The sequence below is a fragment of the Chiloscyllium plagiosum genome, unplaced genomic scaffold, assembly GCF_037043375.1.
Source record: "Chiloscyllium plagiosum isolate Xiang-an unplaced genomic scaffold, Cpla_swu_hap1 HiC_scaffold_1, whole genome shotgun sequence".
Classification (NCBI taxonomy): Eukaryota; Metazoa; Chordata; class Chondrichthyes; order Orectolobiformes; family Hemiscylliidae; genus Chiloscyllium; species Chiloscyllium plagiosum.
This window is the reverse complement of record NW_028270139.1, coordinates 32,606,867-32,627,307: the sequence shown is the minus strand read 5'-3', so window position 1 is coordinate 32,627,307 and position 20,441 is coordinate 32,606,867. Positions and strand designations below refer to the sequence as shown.

The 20,441-nt window shown below is 41.0% G+C and overlaps 1 protein-coding gene across 1 annotated transcript; it reads right to left on the bottom strand.

Moving 5' to 3' along the window:
- Positions 1–1,269: 1,269 nt before the first annotated feature.
- LOC122553046 (interleukin-8-like) lies at positions 1,270–3,921 on the bottom strand. The gene is made up of 4 exons (XM_043696518.2): positions 3,792–3,921; positions 3,414–3,543; positions 3,123–3,202; positions 1,270–2,554 (listed from the first exon to the last, which is right to left on the bottom strand). Exons 1-4 carry the CDS (start codon positions 3,850–3,852, stop codon positions 2,535–2,537), a joined length of 291 nt encoding a protein of 96 aa, XP_043552453.2. The 5' UTR covers positions 3,853–3,921; the 3' UTR covers positions 1,270–2,534.
- Positions 3,922–20,441: the final 16,520 nt, after the last annotated feature.

Here is a 20,441-nt window from a genome sequence, read left to right as displayed (position 1 = left end):
GGGGAAAGGAGATGTGAGTGAAGTACTCAAAATCACGAGAGATCTGCATAGAGTAAATAGGGAGAAAATCTTGCAACTCCTGAAATGATTGAGAATGAAAGAGCACAGATTTAATGCAATTTGTGAAAGAAACAAAAGTGCTATTAGGCAAAACTTTTTCATGCAACAAGTAGCTAGGGCTTGGGTTGCACTGTCTGAGAGTCTGGTGGAGTCAGGTCCAGTTGCGGTATTTAAACGGGAATTGTACAGTAGAATTAAGGGGATGTAAACAGGAAGTTTTAGAGAAGCTCAGCAAGACAGACAGCAAGTGTGGAGAAAGAATCAGGATTATCGCTTCAAATCCACAATTCTAAAGAAGAGACATTTTGAACTCAAAACATGAACTCTATTTCTCTTTCCATAGCTGCTGCTAAATGTGCTGAGTTTCCCCCAGCACTTTGTTTTTATTTCAGATTTCCAGCATCCACATTATTTTGCTTTTATAAGAATTAAGGGGAGAGGTCAAGAAAATTGTACAAAATGAGATGCTCATTCACAGAGTTGGCATTATCGTGATGGGCTGAATGGCTTCTTTCTGCATTGTAACAATTTTGTGATATTGCAAACAGATATATTAACCTGTGCTGTCTTCAGCGGAGGGATTATTACTATATTTAATTGGGGAGAAAATTAATACCCTGCTAATGAATATCAAAGATCCTTAAACTAATAGAACCTCTTTCCCCACAATGTGACCTCAGTCTAATCTGACCAGACTTTAATGAAAGTTAGTGCGTGCTGGAGGAAATAGCGGAGAGGAGATGCTAGGAATGCGAGTAAGAAGCAAGACTAGAATGGAGGGAATAAGCTCACAACTGTCCCACCATGGACTCTGATAAAGTTACACTTTAACATCCAGTTCATTTAGTTCACAGTGGTGCCACTCTGGGGGAGTAGTTCAGTGACTACCCATGATACAACCTATTGAGATTGAACTAATTTGTAATCTATATCTTTCATAGTGCAAATATTATGTCTGTTTTCATGCTTTTCAAAGACTGACCTGAACAGGGTATTAATTTCAATCATACACGAAATATACCTATCCAGAAAGGTATAGTTGTTTTACTGAAGGTTATGAAATGGCCACAAGGCATTCTTCATGAAATCTTCTTTATTTTCATCTCTTAAAAACATTTAAAGGATAAAATATACAAAAACAGTTTATATACATAATACAACTTTTACACAAAGTTTTCTGAGGTCAGCATAATTCCAGGCTGAAAAGTGTCACTGCACAGAAATGAGTTTTATTTAGAAATGCCATTACTTTTGGTTAATATTACATGAAAAGCAGCATATATCTTCCAAAATGTAAGTATTTCACACACAAAAGTTCTGTACAGACTGAGCCCAGACTTCGGGTTTGGTGCTTAGATATATAAACAAAGTCCAGAGGTTCTCTTAAAAAGTCAATGATTGATAAACACTGCAGTAAAATCATGAGAAATGCACAGGCTTTCAACAGTAAAGAAAGACTGTTTCAAACTAAGTTACAAGCCAAATTTGAGACAATGTCAATCTATAGTACTTCCATATTCCTACTCTGAATATTATGTCCTCATTCTTCTATATTGTTCCTACACAGCACAGCATCGGTTCAAGAAAGATTATCTCAAACTTTGACTAGCCACTTTACAGCCTCCAGAATCAACACGATGATAAACAGTTTCCGATCATAGGCCACGCCCCTCCATCTTCTTATTGGATATTAGTGAATTGTCCCCTGTTCTGTATTTTCCCATTTACACCTCCTCACAACACAGCTTTTTCCTTCACTTGCCCCATTGCTGTCTGTTTTGCCTTGCACTATCGTCCCTTTCGTCATCAGATCTCTCCACTCCTCACAGCCACAAGGACTGCAGCAGTTCAAAGTCGCTTACCAGCACATTCACATGTGCATAAAGGAATGGGGGATAAGTGCTGGCTTTGGCAGTGACGCACAAACCTAGCGAAATAATTTTCTAACAGTCAATAAGTCAATTCATTGAAAAATTGGCACTGATTACATTACCTGAAACAATAATATTTGAAAACCAATAGATGTTTCATTTTGATTCCTCCCTAAGTTCACAAGTCTATTATTATTTTCATGATCACATACACCTTCTGACGATTGGAAATTATTTTCCAATACTAATGGAGAAAGTTAACAAATTGCTTTCAGTTGTACAGTATCTGCTCCAGTGCCAGACCACATTCAGAATAATCGTACAAATCACATCCTGTAAAAAGAAGCTCTCCAGCACGGCACAACATTTCACAACAGCAGCCGGATTTCTCAGGCTCTGTGTAGACAATTACAATTACAGTGTAAGTAGGTTAAACAATGAAGTACATTCCAGAGGATCAGTACAGGGGAACTGCTCGAACAACATATCGAACAGTGATATCAGAAAGTGAGTGCCCTGCACAGGGCTTCTTCATTTCAGTGTTCACTGTACAGCAAATTCCGTGGGGGGGCAATCAAGTGAATCCCATCACAGCTTCAATTCTTAGTTATGTCGTCTGGAACCTGAAATACAATTAAATGAAATATTATTTTATTTTCTGTCAACTGTATTTATTTTGATAGTGAGGACAGTTAACAAAATGTTTAAGAATTATGCCCTGTTGCCTTTACAGTGCAGAGCAGAATATCATGGAGCTGACTGTGAGGGAAGGAATCATGAAAAGGAGTTGAAGTCCCTGTTTTGATCACTGGGTTATATTGAATTGTCTGATCTCAGCTGGCTGCTAAAGGTATGAAAACCATGGCAGCTGGAGCATGGTATCGCTGAGCATTCCTACACCTGATTACTAACCAGAGACACCCCACCTCTGCTTCGATTTACCACGCATGCGTGATGTTGAGAACAGTGCAGGATTTAGACCTGATGCAATTGTGGTTGAATAGCTTGTTAGCATTCAGTCACAACTCACATGTAAATACCAGATTTAGGGACAGAGTAACAGAATGCACCAGGAGCCTGCACGATTGGGCAGCAGACTGGTATTAAAGCCTTGGCGAAGGAGCTGGAGAAAAGCACTACATTCAAGCATGTTTATTCATAGATAACATATGAATGTTTAGAAGCACCAACCTTTTCTGGATTTAATGATAATCTTCACCCACTTGGCATTGGGGTTCACACAAACTTTCTGCTCATTTTTCTTGGTGATGCTGTGAACAGAACATAAACCGTCAAAATCTAATTCACAGAATTTGGATGTCTCTCATGCAAGGTTAAAATCAGTGACACAAACAATTCATAAAATCTGTTACGTAAAGAAACTGCGGATGATCCAACATGTTCATAAAAATGTTACAGCCATCTAAATTGAAATAGGAAAATAAGGAACATTAAAGCTGATATTCTGACCCATTTACTTACATTATCTCCTGTGTCTCACAATGTGGTCCTTTGGGAATGTATTGTAAATTCTTGATAGCGCTTGGATGAATAAAATTGGAGCTGGTCGTGGGACACAGACACCGTCCTTGATTACCTGGGATTGGAATGCCTGTAAATGAAATAAATTGATCCTCAAATCTGATTTTGATTGCAGTTTAGCAGAATGTTGGCATCTTATTTAAGCATTGAACTCAACAAGCATCACATTATCAATAGCATGTACCATCACTGTCTGTTTAATTCTTTAATGAACAATGAACTACCACACAGACTTGTCCAATAAATCAGCTGAAAGACATTATTCCACATTGTATTGATTTTAAAAATCTAAAACACAAGATAGAAATACTGACATACCTTGTGCAGCAATAGCACACAGGAGCAGGATGGCAGTCAGTACAGCTGTTGCTCTGTTCATTTTTGACTTTGTTGCTGAATAGATTTTTTTGCTGAAGATCTTCTGTCTACTTCAGTGTCACTCTCTCCGTTGAATGAAGTTCTGCTAAAGACAGGTCCAATCAGCTCCAATTTATGGAGCTCCCTTACTTTCATTTTGCGTAATCTCAACCAATCAAAGCTGTCAAAATTCTGTGGTAGGGAATTTCCCTGCTCCTGAATCAACTTTCTTTCATTTTGCAGTTTTAATGAGATTCACCATGGTATGTAATTCACTGCAGTAACAGGGAGGTCATGTAAGCTGAATTTATTAAATTTAGATTTTAAGAAGTTAATCACAACTTTCACAAAATGAATGTAAATATCATATTTGGCAAAAATGCAAAAAAAAAGATGTGGGGGGATGAATTTCATTGTGTCAAATTTGTCCACTGATTAGCTTCACTGTAGAAATGATATAGGTACCTGTCTTCGGATGCTGCCTGAATTGCTGTGCTCTTCCAGCACCACTGATCCAGAACCAGATCTACTACTGAGTGATAAATAATATTTTCAAAGACACCCAACAAAAAGTTCAATGATTTTTACAAATTCTCATTGAATCAAGTCAATTAGAGTGGTAATAATACCTTTCCTTCATTATTTGTTAACTTTTAATCGTAATTAAAAATTACTGAAATCAAAGCCTCATTAATTTCATGCTTTTTATTGACTTTCTTAAGGTAGATTAATATCAGGTATTCTGCAGAATAATCCAGTTCTGGATTATACTGAGGACGGGTCACTGGACCCGAAACGTTAACTCTGATTTCTCTGCACAAATGCTGCCAGACCTGCTGAGTTTTAGCAGAAATTTCTGTTTTTGTTTGAGATTGTACACCTCAGCCACTGGGGTGCTTCTCACCAACATAACAGTAAATACAAAACAAATCAATGGAACTGCATCTTCTTAGTTACAGGGAGTGTTTCTGTCTTTCATTAACTATAATTTATCACGTGACTCTTGGACCTGAATGTTAAGGTTTGGAAAGAGGTGAAGTTGTGAAAATGTCATTCTGGATTTGTTTAGAGATGCCACTTGTAAGCAAATTTTAGTTTGAGAATGCAGCACCTTTAGTTCTGGAATAGAAATTTCTTTAAACTTCTTGTTCTTGCGGATATTTAAAATCATTTGATGTCAGACTTTATGTTGATTGTTTGTTCTTCAATCGGCATTGTTGACACAATAATTAACATGTTTCAGAAATATTCAGCAATCACTTACCACAAATTAAAATAGATTATATTTTAGATATTCATCCCCAAAATGAATAATTTCGAATTGACTGTGGAAAATTTTAGTTCCGCATTTTGCAGGTGACCCAGAGTACAATGTCACTTTCGGCACTTGGCATTGATCCCTGGGAAGCAAGCACGCGCAGAAAGTAAAAGTCATGGTTTACAAGAAATGGACTATCCTCCGACTTGACAAGGCAAGCTGCAGAATTTTGCTGACTTAAAATGTTCAAGGATCAACTGTAAATGCAGTGGATGTTAAATTAATGATTTTCACCCGCAAAGCATTTTTAAAAGCTGCAACATTATCACATCAGGGTGGTCAGGCATGAATATACCCAAGGGGCAGATTTAGACTTTCGGCAGCTACACAATGAGACCTCTACCCGAAATTACCTGATTTCCTGTCATTCACACGGGTTCACAATGAAATATGATTCTGGAATGCTATGAGTCACCGTACAAAGCCAGAGAGAGAGTTCGCACAGCTCCAACCTCAAGGTGTAACTTTTTTTTAAGATTCCCTACAGTGTGGAAACAGGTCCTTTGGGCCAACAAGTTCACATTGACCCTCCGTAGAGTAACCCACCAAGACCCATTTCCTTCTGACTAATGCACCTAACACTATGGGCAATCTAGCATGGCCAATTCACCTGACCTGCACATCTTTGGACTGTGGGAGGAAATCGGAGCACCCGGAGGAAACCCACACATGGGGAGAATGTGCAAACTCCACACAGACAGTCGCCTGAGACTGGAATCGAACCTGGGACCCTGGTGCTGTGAGGCAGCAGTGCTAACCACTGAGACACCATGCCACCCCCTCAGAACTGACGAACATGTGAACAGTGACCATGGTAAACTTTTGTGCTTTGAAAGGAATGATATCTTCCATCCCTCAGTAGGCAGTCCCTCATGCTTTTTCATGGATTAACAAGGATTGATAGGGTAAGTGTAAGACCTGGATCTGAAAGTATTAGTGAAGGCCTTCCCCCAGAGTGGGTATCAATGGGATTGTACAATGTACTCACAGTTTCAACAGGTGCTTCCAGTTTGAGCAGAGAAGCTAATATAACTTGTGCAAGGTGTGTACCTGGACACTTGCATCTAGCCATTTATCTGAACCCCACCTGTTCATTGAGAACTGTCAACAGTCGCCTCAATTTCTCTGCCATGCCCACCCCATTCAAAGCCATCTTCTTCTGAACTGACTGCATCCTGACTTTGTAAATAAGCCTGCCGACAAGGGTGGTGCAGTTGTTGTCATAGAGTCATAGAGATGTACAGCATGGAAACAGACCCTTCGGTCCAACTTGTCGAAGCCGACTGGCATACTGCCTGTATGTTGCGGAGGCTGAGTGCCAGTTCTCAGATATCTCCTTCTGTCACCACCCCCCTAGATCATGACCCCATCATGGAACATCAGGTCATTGTATCCACTATGGTCATGAAGCGCATTTCATCTTGGGATCATCCCATCCTCCCCCCCCCACTGCCTCCAAGCTTACAGTCCCCCAACCGCACACAGCCCCATTCCACCACATTCCCAAAATCCACGTACAGGACTTCCCGGGCAGAGCCATTGATCCTGCATGCTCCTGCCCAAAAGAAATCATCTCTTTCAACCAAAGTTCAATGGTTTTCGCCCCTTAACCGGTCCCTTCTCATTTACATCACAATTCTTCAGACGCTTGGTTTCAGAATTTTCAGCCACCTCGTCTTCGCCAGGGGCATGTAGTCTCTTTACACGTTCATCCTCAATCGGGATGGTCTCATAGAATCATTGAACCCTTACAGTGCAGAAAGAGGCCATTTGACCCATTGGGACAACACCGACCCTCGCAGAACCAGCCCTCTACTATATTCCTATTACCACAGATTTACCATGTCTAATCCACCTAGCCTACACATCCCTAAACACTCTGAACAATTTCATCACTTAACCTGTAATCTTTGGATGTTTGACAGTTTTTTTTTACATTTGGTTTTTGTTGTTAAGTTCAACTTGCAGACTACAGTAGGGTTTATGTTAACCCCTGTCCTTGTGTAGTTTTCTAAATTCAACCTGTTCTGATTAATTATGACACAACTCAGAGTAGATAGGACTTAAACCCAGCCACTGTGCCACAGGTGCCCTCTTGTCCTTAAATATTGTTCAAAGGAGAAACCACTAGAGATGTCTGGGAAACAATCCACGAGGGTGGCTTGCTGCTGTGCATGGGATGATTAGCCCCTTGTTACCTTTAGGGTCGTAAGAGATCACAGCCCAGTCTGTTTTGACTTGCCTTTCAGCCCTATTAACTCATCCATTCACAATATTGATGGGTTAGGAAGGAGCTGTTCATACCTAGAGGAGTGCCACCTGCTTATAATGGGGTCACAGTAGACTTTGTATCTCAATGGAATACCATGTGACTTCACGTGCTCAAAAGAGCAGCCACTTTAAGTTCATGTCTGTTTTGCAAAGCTGCAGTTTTTAAAAAGTTCTATATATGACCATCTAAAGAAATGATTATTCAAAATTTGACATAGCACATCTTCATGACAGTGGAAAGAGTCACATCATTAAATACAGCCAGTGAAAGGAAGAAAGATTTCCTGTAAATTACGGGCTTTACTTCCACCAACTGGTCTGTGCTTTCTTTGATTTCTGTATATGGATCAGGTGTAAAATCAGGAACTGGATTTCTCTACAAATTATCTGATGCTCCTTGCATGAGGAACATCAATAAAATCATCAAATTTTTTATACTTGAATAGATCAATATTTAATTGTTCGTTGTTTAACGCTACTCCTTTTAATGAAGGTAAAAGGCTGAAATATTGCAGTAAAAATGATAGTGGGGTGGAAATTGGAGATTACTGCATCTGTCACCCATTAAATAACTTTAGATCAGTAGATCTAGCACCTAGATCTCCCTTACAGTGAAGCTGATTGAATGTAATTATGATGAGTTATTTTAAATCCAGACATATTTAATTAAGAATCTATAACATGTCCGTGATTGAGGCGAGCTGCAGAAAATTGACAATATAATTCAAACTAATGAAAAAATGTCGTCTGAGGAGCAGAGAGATTCCCTGACACAATTTCAATGGTTTTCACTTTTCGAGATTATGCAAAACAAAAGAACATGCTCCCCTTACACCCACCCCAGTCCTGAAGAGAGGTCAACCCCCAAAATGTTGACTTCTCCACCTCCTGATCCTGCCTGGCTTGCCGTGTTCTCCCAGCCCCCTGTTTGTCTACCTCAATAAGTAGGAGCTTATTGGATCTCTCTTCAGAAGAACTTGATTAAACAGAGAGTGTGGTACTAAAATAGACAAAAGATCCTTCAATAGAAATCTGTTTAGCAACAAAGTCAAAGATGAATGCAGTTAAAAATCGCACAACAGCAGGTTATAGTCCAACAGGTTTATTTGGAAGCACTAGCTTTCGTAGCAATGCTCCTTCATTAGATCGCTATGGAACAGGATCATAAGACACAGAATTTATAACAAAAGATTACCGTGTAATGGAGCTGAGATGATATATTGAGAAAAACCTAGATTGCTGTTAAGTCTTTCATCTTTTAGATTAGGCCCATTCTAAAAGATGAAATCTTAATAGCAATTCTTTCACCTCCACCACATCTGGTCCCAGGAGGACCAGTACCACTACAGAATACGCCAGATGGCCTCTTTCTTTAAAGACTGCAATTTCCCCTCCCACGTAGTTGATGATGCCACTTCCTGCATCTCCACCCTCGAAACCCACCCCTCCAAGTGCAACAAGTACAGAACCCCCCTAGTCCTCACCTTCCACACGACCAACCTCTGTATATATTGCACCATCCTCCACCATTTCCGCCATCTACAAACAGATCCCACCACTAGAGATGTATTTCACTCCTCACCCCTATCCGCCTTCCGTAAAGACCGTTCCGTCCGTGACTACCGCATCAGGTCCACACTCCCGCACCAACTGACCCTCTCCTCCCAGCACCTTCCCTTGCCACCCCAGGAATTGCAAAACCTGCACTCACACTTCCCCCTCGCCTCCGTCCAAGGCCCCAAAAGAGCCATCCACATCTATCAGAGTTTCACCTGCACTTCCACACATGGTTATTTACTGTATCCGTTGTTCCTGATGCAGTCTCCTCCACACTGGGGAGACAAGAGCGCTTCAGAGAACATCTCACGGACACCTGCACCAACTAACCCCACCACCCAGTGACCGAACACTTCAACACCCCTTCCCACTCCACCGAGGGCATGCAGGCCCTGGGCCTCCTCCATCGCCACTCCCTTACCACCCGACTCCTGGAGGAAGACGCATCACCTTTCGCCTAGTGACCCACCAACCCCACAGCATCAATATGGATTTCATCAGTTTCCTAATTTCCCCTTCCCCACCTTATCCCAGCTCTAACCTTCCAACTCGGCACCGCCCTCGTGACCTCTCCTCCCTGTCCATTTTCCTTCCCACCTATCCATTCCCCTTTCCCCTCTGACCTATCACCATTACCCCCACCTCCATCCACCTATCGCACTCTCAGCTACCTTTCCCCCCAGTCCCACCCCCTCCCATTTATCTCTTCATCCTGGGGGCTCCCTGCCTCATTTCTCATGAAGGGCTCCTGCTCTTCGGATGCTGCTTGACTTGCTGTGCTTTACCAGCACCACACTCTCAACAGCAATCTGGGTTTGTTCAATATATCATTTCAGCTACATTACATTGTAATTTTTTGTTATAAATTCTGTGTCTTATGATCCTGTTCCACAGCTATCTGATGAAGGAGCAGTGCTCCGAAAGCTAGTGCTTCCAAATAAACCTGTTGGACTACAACCTGATGTATGTTTTTTAACTTTGTTCACCGCAGTCCAACAGCAGCACCTCCACATCAAACATGAACACAGCAACAGTCATCCTGCTCCTGTGTGCTGTTGCTGCATAGGGTATTGCAAGATTTTGTGTTACAAGTTATCTTTATTAACTCACTCACTGACTCACTATATTCATTAATACCAATTCCTGTTCATTTATTCATAACCCTTTACTAACTCATTATTTACTATAACACGGTTTCATTCATTCATTCATTCATAAAAACTTGGTTTTGTAGTATATTTTACTATCATAAGATAGAACAAATTAAAAAAACCCTTCCTAATTAAACAAACTTTTCAACCATTACTGCTTTTTCACATCTTCAATTCTTATCAGCCTTTGCTACAAGCAGTGATTAGGCCAACCTACCTCTGAAAAGGTGCCAATATTATAAACAATACCATCCCTCCCAAGTCTCCACAAAACATTATAATATTAATCAGCCCTTACCAACCATTTCTCAGATCTGAATAGATTTCAGAATACCAAACAGTTTCCCCAGTTAGTATGCAATGTTGAATATCTTTTAACTGGGCCACTATCTACTTAACTGACAAACCAGCACTTCCATGAAATTGTATGAATGAATGAAACTCACACCGGGAAATAGTAAACAAATCTCACAATCCAGTTGCTGTAATCAGTTTGCTATCCTTTATTCTTTTATTACATATAAGTATAACTTCTAACTTGCTATTCTAATGGTGGCTCAGTGGTTAGTACTGCTGCCTCACAGCGCCAGGGACCCAGGTTCGATTCCAGCCTTGGGCGACTGTCTGTGTGAAGTTTGCACGTTCTCCCTGTGTCTGCGTGGGCTTCCTCTGAGTGCTACGGTTTCCTCCAACAGTCCAAAGATGTGCAGGTTAAGTGAATTGGCCGTGCCAAATTGCCCATAGTGTTCAGGGATGTGTAAATTAGGTGCGGTAGTCAGGGGTAAATATAGGGTAGGGGAATGGGTCTGGGTGAGCTATCCTTCAGAGGGTTGGTGTGGACTTGTTGGGCCGAACAACCTGTTTCCACACTGAGGGATCCTATGAAGAGCATATAGGCCTAGTATTTTTCCTAATACTTACTAACTTAAAAGACAAAGGACTAATAACTCTTAATCATGCAAGCAGACTGGACAGACACTTAATCCTATCAAAAGTAGCAGCCAGCATTTAGCACATGTTTTAATCCATTCCTTGTCTCCCAGGACAGAAGCCCCTCAAACCTTGTGTAACACCATAGTAATGGAAGGTTAATGTATGTAAGAACTGTGAATAAAAAGACTAGTGTAAGAACTGTATTTCGGGATTATATTGCTGCCTCAACCTTGTACTACTTGCAATTTCTGAATAAAGAGGCTATTTCTGCTGGTTTCGGTCTTTTTTTGAATACGATCCCACAGTATGCTAACATTTCTAATGAAAGGTTTATCTTTTCATTGCATTGTAATACAGAAGGAGTCTTTCTGCTGACTTATTAACCAGCCAGACATATCTCAGTGCACTGGTTAATTTATCATTAATGAAATAAATTGTTAATGTTTGTATATGCTATTGACAATATAGTGCTTGCTTTAACACTGAATTCAATGCTTAAACAAAATGCCAAATTTGTGACAACTGCAATCAATGCCTATCTTTAAGTTCTATATATTTCATTCACAGGTATTCCAATTCCAGGTATGCAAGGACAGTACCATTGTCCAAAGACCAACTCCAAATTTATTGATCCAAGAATCATCAAGCGTTTGAAATACATTCACAAAGGAACCTTTGCTATGCATGCACCTGAATGAATTCCTGATGAGATTCCTGATGAAGGGCTTATGCCCGAAACGTTGATTCTCCTGCTCCTCGAATGCTGCCTGACCTGCTGTGCTTTCTGTCGTGGAAATTAAATTGACTCGAGTCAGCTACTAGGAAGAGCAAAGAAAAGAACTTTATTAATTTTAACCTCTGTAATGCAGAGGAACCAATGCACTTGGCAAAAATGCCTTGTGTAAGGGCCCTGAGCATAATTCAGAAACTCTTCTTATACCATCCTTATCACGGTCTCAAGGGCAAAGACTGGGAAAACTCAAGTTATTTTTTTCATTCCTTTGTTGTGGACATACTGTTCTTATGTTTTTCTTAGCTCAAATCTGAAATCGACTGCTCACAAGGCCAGTTTGAATGTTTACAAAGTTTCTCAGAGACAAGCTGTCTCTTGACTGCAGACTTCAGCAAGTTGCAAACTGTCAGAAAAGTTTTACATTTAGTAAAGTATTTCAGATTTCACAGTAAATGTTAAATTTGTTAATTTTCCATTTCACTTTCCCAGCACCACACTCTCGACTCTGATCTCCAGTATTTGCAGTCCTCACTTTCTCCTATCCATGTACCTGTCCAAATCTCTTTTAAATGCTGTAACTGTAACAACATGTACCACTTCCTCTGTTTTATATATGCACCAGCCGTATATAAAAATTGCCCTTCAGATCCCTTTTCAATCTTTCCCCTCATCTTAAATTTATGCCCTCTAGTTTTGGACTCCCCTACTCTGGAGAAATGATCTTACCTATTCACCTTCATACTTATTGCACAGTCATCATTTCCTTTGTGAGTGTGACGCCAACCTGATTGAAATTGAATGTGTTATCATCTCTTTATGATGTATGCCCTCCATACCTCTACGTATTTTACCTGGTTTGACAATTTAAATGACAAAGTTTCAAATTAGAAGAATTATCCTCAAATGACAAATGTGTTCAGCTAAACAATCACATTCCTCCTGTTGTGTGCAGACACATAGAGATGTGAATTAAAAATCACAAAACATACTGAAGGTCCTCTGTAATTCTGGCAGCATCTGTTGATAGGGAAGTAGTTCATGCTTTAGGTGGATGATCCCTCATCAGAATTGGAAGTACATAAAAATGTAACAGTTTTGAAAGATGGCTTGCAAATTGGTTGAGAACAGGAAGTAAAAACCAATGAAAATGCTTGTGCTAACATTGCACATAGGACAGATTCAATGACAAACTGGATGATGTAACAAGGCCAGAAGAGAGAGTAATGGGCCTGAGCACCTTCTTCCATGTCCTTTACCCACCTCCACACCCCAGACATTGACATTGCTTTCAGTACAGCCAACCCATTTTCACTCACTTATGGTCTCCATCACCAGCTTTTCCCCTTCCCTGGCTTACCATTACCCATCCCTTTGTTTGTCCAACAGTTTTTCTCGTCCTTTAGGCTCTGCCAGCCCGTATCCTCTCATTCTTTTACCCACATCCACCCAACTTCTGACTTTAGTGTGCCACCTTCTCCTAGCTACCATTAGCTATGATAAAGGATCGCTGAATGTAAAAAATTAACTTCGCTTTCTCTCCACAGATGCAGCCAGACTTGCTAAATAATTGCTTTCTTCAGCAATTTCTATTTTTGTTAGAGATAATAATGGAGCAGTGTAAGAAATAAAAGTTATGTCTGGTCGAGGCACAAATGACAAAATGCAGAATCACTACCAACCACCAACCACTACTGTTGAAAGAAAAGGTTGATGTCAGGTATGGAGGAGGCGTCATGGTCTGAAGTTGTTGAACTGACTGTTGATTGCAGAAAGCTGTAAAGTAGGCAGTCAAAAGAAGAGAGTATGATACTTCAGTTACACTGGGTGTTTTTGGAACAGTGTATCAGAATGAGGACACAGTTCAGAGTGAAAGTGGAGAAATCCTGAATTGTGCAATGTCAAAACTAATCTGATGCAATCTTCTTTTTGCTGTTGAATGTTGCTATTCCATATGATATATTGATAATAAAGTATATATAGTGAGACAAGATTTTTAATTGTTGACTACTTCTAGTTTGAATGAAAACTTTATATTAAAGTTCAATTCAATTCTTATTAGCACTGATGCCAATTTAGTGCAGAATATTTTGTTCATTGCCATTTTAACTGAACTTAGGAGTATTGTTTATAAAGCATCAAATCTTAGCATCTGTCTGAAACTGTTATAATATGTAAAATATGTTCATTTTAGAATGTTGCTTACATGATATTAGTGGGTGTAAATTGCATGTGTAAATAGATAAGGTTTTGGGTCTGAAGCAGCCCTGATCTGTGCAACTCATGCAGTTGTTAAACTCAATTGGGCCTCACGCCCATCTCTGCACCAGTTGCTCTTCCATTCACAAGCTGCCCCAGCCCAAGCCTGTCCTTTGTGAGAGTTGAATACTCCGGACTGTGACCCAGACAGAAGGAATAGTGCAATTACATCATCCCATGTGAGAAGAGTCAGCAGTTTTATGCTCAGTGTCAGGATGTTCATAGCTTCCCATTTATATAAAACACAATCAGTGAATTGAACGTGTCCTCATTTACAAACTATCTTTCTGGACCATTTTTCTGAGAAAACCAAATCAATTCCTAATTTGGGATTGAACTGAAACGTTGTCATTTGATTTTCTTTGACTTTTTAACATGATTACCAAATTTCCCAAATGGAATTTTAATTGTCTATGACATGAAACATTATTGCTCAAACAAAAGCGAATACTACAATGCTGGAAATCTGAAACCAGCACAGAGAATGCAGGAGTAATCTGTCCATCTATATCCTTCATAATCTGTTTACAGACAGCAGGAGAAAGTATTCCCAAGTATATTCAGCAGGTTCAAAGGATGTTTGTGATTGTTTTTGTAGCGTAACCTCTTCCATGTTATATCAAGGAATGCATGGGTGATCATCAGATTTGACAGCTGGAATGCTTGTTCTTAATCTCACAACTGAATACACAATCGGTAAGTTGTTGAACTCCAGAAACACTTAGTGGAGCAAGTCAAACCATCAGAATTTCTTAGGAACTGAGTAACAGTCAAAGTTATTTGTGTCCCTGCTGGATTACCCACAGTGCTGTGATCTCTTCTGACTGTCTGCATGTGCCCTTTCACCTCGTCCACCCACTACTACGTGGGGACACAACCAATCATTGAACAGCGACATGGAGAATAAAGTAACTGATTTCCTAGAATTCACACGGCTTCATCAACACTAGCTGCTGTTGAATGAAATCTGACTCTGCAATATTACTAACCACTGTACAAACCCAGGGGGAGGAGGAGTCAGCACAGCTGCAGGCCCAACACTCTGTTACAAGCGTAAAATGAAACTTGATTCAGTTCCAGGCACTCTGGAATCTTTTATTGCCTGAGGGATAACACTTTACACTTGTCATGATCTACATTTGGCACTGATTCCTGGGATTATATGATGAGGGAAGCACACACCTGAGTTGAAAGTCATGAATTGCATTCTGGGAAGAGTTACCTGGCAGTTGGTGTCACGATGATTCAGTCTAGGAACAGGGGGAGGCTTCCGGTCTGGCCCATTGCAACCAGTGCAGTAACATCAGCTCCCTGGAGATCCAAACCAACATGTACCTGCTGCTGCCACAGGAGTTGGCAAATTATGCTGTGGCAGATGGGGCAAAGTTCATCAACTCTATGTGAAACACTACATTGTACTGAAATAAAACCACACCCAGTACTAGATAATGCATGGAGTGATGTGTTGCAACTACATGGGACAAGGTGAACGTCAGAGGGCCTGCATGGGCCCCTCAAAGATCAGCAAGATCTGAAAAGATTCCAGAGTGCCTGGAACTGAATCAAGTTTCATTTTACGCTTGTAACAGAGTGTTGGGCCTGCAGCTGTGCTGACTCCTCCTCCCCCTGGGTTTGTACAGTGGTTAGTAATATTGCAGAGTCAGATTTCATTCAACAGCAGCTAGTGTTGATGAAGCCGTGCGAATTCTAGGAAATCAGTTACTTTATTCTCCATGTCGCTGTTCAATGATTGGTTGTGTCCCCACGTAGTAGTGGGTGGACGAGGTGAAAGGGCACATGCAGACAGTCAGAAGAGATCACAGCACTGTGGGTAATCCAGCAGGGACACAAATAACTTTGACTGTTACTCAGTTCCTAAGAAATTCTGATGGTTTGACTTGCTCCACTAAGTGTTTCTGGAGTTCAACAATTTACCGATTGAAGAGACTATCAGGCTCATGACTGAAATTGGAAGATTTGTATGAGTGCATTACACATGTCCATGAATCTGGGACTGTGGTCATTAATTCATGTGGCTAAGTCAGCACAAGGGGTTCCATAGTGTGAGAAGCTTAATATCTCTTATAGTGTTGGTGTGGACTGGGAGTGTTGTTAGAAATCAGAAATATGCTTACAATTAGGTAAAAGAATGAGATTAGAGATTTCCTGAAATCTTCCTAAAGTTCTTGTAACAAACCAGTGCGATGATTGTTTTTAGGTCATGATCAATCGACCTAATCTGAAACATCGCCCTCAGCTGGGTAAATTCTTTATAACAGACAGAATGCACGTACACTTATTCTGATCATAATTAGTATGTTTTACATGGTAAACAAAAACTGTGTGCATTGTCATACCATTGGTGTGTGTTTTCCAATTAAAAATTCACCAGCAAGGTTCATGAGTTGAAAATGAAAGAAAGTTCATGTCCAGGAAAGAAAATCAAAACAACAGCAGTTTTAAAAGGGAGAAGAGCAGACAAAGGAAGCACATGGTGAGGACAGTGCAGGAGAGAGAGAGAGAACCTGCACAGTTACTGCCTTTGCTGTTTGAATTCGTGTATTGCTGGACATCGGAGTGCATCTGGGAAAATTAACAAACTGTGAATTTCACAACTAATCTTGGAGGAACTGTTGGGCGAAGTTCACAGCACAGAATCAGATAAGTTAATTGTTGTTTTAAGTCTGTCCAAGAGAAAGGCTGCAGTAGTGAGTATAGTGGATTCTTTCTTGATTATATGTTTTTGAAGATAAGTCTCTTGATTAAACTTAAAATATAAGCCACAGCTATTAATTTAACCTGGGCAAGTGTTTGTAGAGGAATAAGATGGTGTTATTTTCTGGGTCTGTAGATTGTGAAGGAGCAAAAATGGCCTTTGCAGTGACATGTACTTCTTGTCAGATGTGGGAGTTTAAAGAGAGTTCAAGGGTTACTGCGGATTATATCTGCCATAAATGCTGTTGGATGCGAATCTTATCAGATCGAGTGGATCGGTTGGAGAGACAGATAGAAGCGATGAGGAATTTGCAACAGCAACAGTATGTGATGGATGGCAGTTATAGGAAGGGGGGAATATCTCAGATACAGTCACATAGATGGGTTAACTCCAGGAAGGGTGAGACAGGTCGGCACCTAGAGCAGGAGTCTTTTGTGGATATACCCATTTCAAACAAGTGTGCTGTTTTGGAAAATGTAGGGGGTGATGGATTCTCAGGGGAAAGTATCACGAACAGCCAAGTTTCTGGTATTGAGACTGGCTATAATGCAACGAGGGATATGTCGATTTCCAAGAGATCAATTGTGTTAGGGGATTCTGTAGTCAGAGGTACAGACAGACGTTTCTGTGGCCAGCAGAGAAAAAGCAGAATGGTGTGTTGTTTCCCTAGTGCCAGGATCAAGGATGTTTCAGAACGGGTGCAGAATGTTCTCATGGGGGAGAGGGGCCAGCAATAGGTCATTGTCCACATTGGAACCAACGATATAGGAAGGGAAAAGGTTGAGATTCTGAAGGGAGATTACAGAGAGTTAGGCAGAAATTTAAAAAGGAGGTCCTCAAGGGTAGTAATATCTGGATTTCTTCAAGTGCTACGAGCTAGTGAGGGCAGGAATAGGAGGATAGAGCAGATGAATGCATGGCTGAGGAGCTGGTGTATGGGAGAAGGATTCACATTTTTGGATCATTGGAATCTCTTTTGGGGTAGAAGTGACCTGTACAAGAAGGACGGATTGCACTTAAATTGGAAGGGGACTAATATACTGGCTGGGAAATTTGCTAGAACTGCTTGGGAGGATTTAAACTAGTAAGGTGGGGGGGTGGGACCCAGGGAGATAGTGAGGAAAGAGATTGATCTGAGACGGGTACAGCTGAGAACAGAAGTGAGTCAAACAGTCAGGGCAGGCAGGGACAAGGTAGGACTAATAAATTAAACTGCATTTATTTCAATGCAAGGGGCCTAACAGAGAAGGCAGATGAACTCAGGGCATGGTTAGGAACATGGGACTGGGATATCATAGCAATTACAGAAACATGGCTCAGGGATGGGCAGGACTGGCAGCTTAATGTTCCAGGATACAAATGCTACAGGAAGGATAGAAAGGGAGGCAAGAGAAGAGGGGGAGTGGCATTTTTGATCAGGGATAGCATTACAGCTGTGCTGAGGGAAGATATTCCCGGAAATACATCCAGGGAGGTTATTTGGGTGGAACTGAGAAATAAGAAAGGGCTGATCACCTTATTGGGATTGTATGATAGACCCCCTAATAGTCAGAGGGAAAGTGAGAAACAAACTTGTAAGGAGATCTCAGCTATCAGTAAGAATAATAGGGTCGTTTTGGTAGGGGATTTTAACTTTCCAAACATCGACTGGGACTGCCATAGTGTTATAGGTTTAGATGAAGAGGAATTTCTTAAGTGTGCACAAAACAATTTTCTGATTCAGTATGTGGATGTACCTACTAGAGAAGGTGCAAAACTAGACCTACTCTTGGGAAATAAGGCAGGGCAGGTGACTGAAGCGTCAGTGGGGGAGCACTTTGGGACCAGCGACCATAATTCTATTCGTTTAAAATAGTGATGGAAAAGGATAGACCAGATTTAAAAGTTGAAGTTCTAAATTGGAGAAAGCCCAATTTTGACGGTAAGAACTTTCGAAAGCTGATTGGAGGCAGATGTTCGCAGGTAAAGGGACGGCTGGAAAAATGGGAACCGTTCAGAAATGAGATATTAAGAATCCAGAGAAAGTATATTCCTGTCAGGGTGAAAGGGAAGGATGGTAGCTGTAGTGAATGCTGGATGACTAAAGAAATTGAGGGTTTGGTTAAGAAAACGAAGGAAGCATATGTCAGGTATAGACAGGATAGATCGAGTGAATCCTTAGAAGAGTATAAAGAAAGTAGGAGTATACTTAAGAGGGAAATCAGGAGGGCAAAACATGAGATAGCTTTGGCAAATAGAATTAAGGAGAATCCAAAGGGTTTTTACAAATATATTAAGGACAAAAGGGTAACTAGGGAGAGAATAGGGCCCCTCAAAGATCAGCAAGGCAGCCTTTGTGTGAAGCCACAGAAAATGGGGGAGATACTCAATCAATATTTTGCATCAGTATTCACGTGGAAAAGGATATGGAAGATAAATACTGTAGGAAAATAGATGGTGACATCTTGCAAAATGTCCAGATTACAGAGGAGGAAGTGCTGGATGTCTTGAAACGGTTAAAAGTGGATAAATCCCCAGGACCTGATCAGGTATACTCGAGAACTCTGTGGGAAGCTAGAGATGTGATTGCTGGGCCTCTTGCTGAGATATTTGTATCATCGATAGTCACAGGTAAGGTGCCGGAAGACTGGAGGTTGGCAAACGTGGTGCCACTGTTTAAGAAGGGTGGTAAAGACAAGCCAGGGAACTATACACCGGTGAGCCAGACCTTGGTGGTGGGCAAGTTGTTTGAGGACAGGATGTACATGTATTTGGAAAGGCAAGGACTGATTCGGGATAGTCAACATGGCTTTGTGTGTGGGAAATCATGTCTCACAAACTTGATTGAGTTTTTTGAAGAAGTAACAAAGAAGATTTATGAGGGCAGAGCAGTAGATGTGATATATATGGACTTCAGTAAGGCGTTCAACAAGGTTCCCCATGGGAGACTGATTAGCAAGGTTAGATCTCATGGAATACAGGGAGAACTAGCCATTTGGATACAGAACTGGCTCAAAAGTAGAAGACATAGGGTGGTGGTGGAGGTTTATTTTTCAGACTGGAGGCCTGTGACCAGTGGAGTGCCACATGGATCGGTGCTGGGTCCTCTACTTTTTGTTATTTACATAAATGATTTGGATGCGAGCAAAATAGGTGCAGTTAGTAAGTTTGCAGATGACACCAAAATTGGAGGTGTAGTGGACCGCGAAGAGGGTTACCTCCGATTACAACAGGATCTTGACCAGATGGGCCAATAGGCTGAGAAGTGGCAGATAGAGTTTAATTGAGATAAATGCGAGGTGCTGCATTTTGGGAAAGCAAATCTTAGCAGGACTTATACACTTAATGGTAAGGTCCTAGGGAGTGTTGCTGAATAAAGGAGACCTTGGAGTGCAGGTTCATAGCTCCTTGAAAGTGGAGTCGCAGTAGATAGGATAGTGAAGAAGGCGTTTGGTATGCTTTCCTTTTTTGGTCAGAGTATTGAGTACAGGAGTTGGGAGGTCATGTTGCGGCTGTACAGGACATTGGTTAGGCCACTGTTGGAATATTGTGTGCAATTCTGGTCTCCTTCCTTTTGGAAAGATGTTGTGAAACTTGAAAGGGTTCAGAAAAGATTTACAAGGATGTTGCCAGGGTTGGAGGATTTGAGCTACAGGGAGAGGCTGAACAGGCTGGGGCTGTTTTCCCTGGAGCGTCG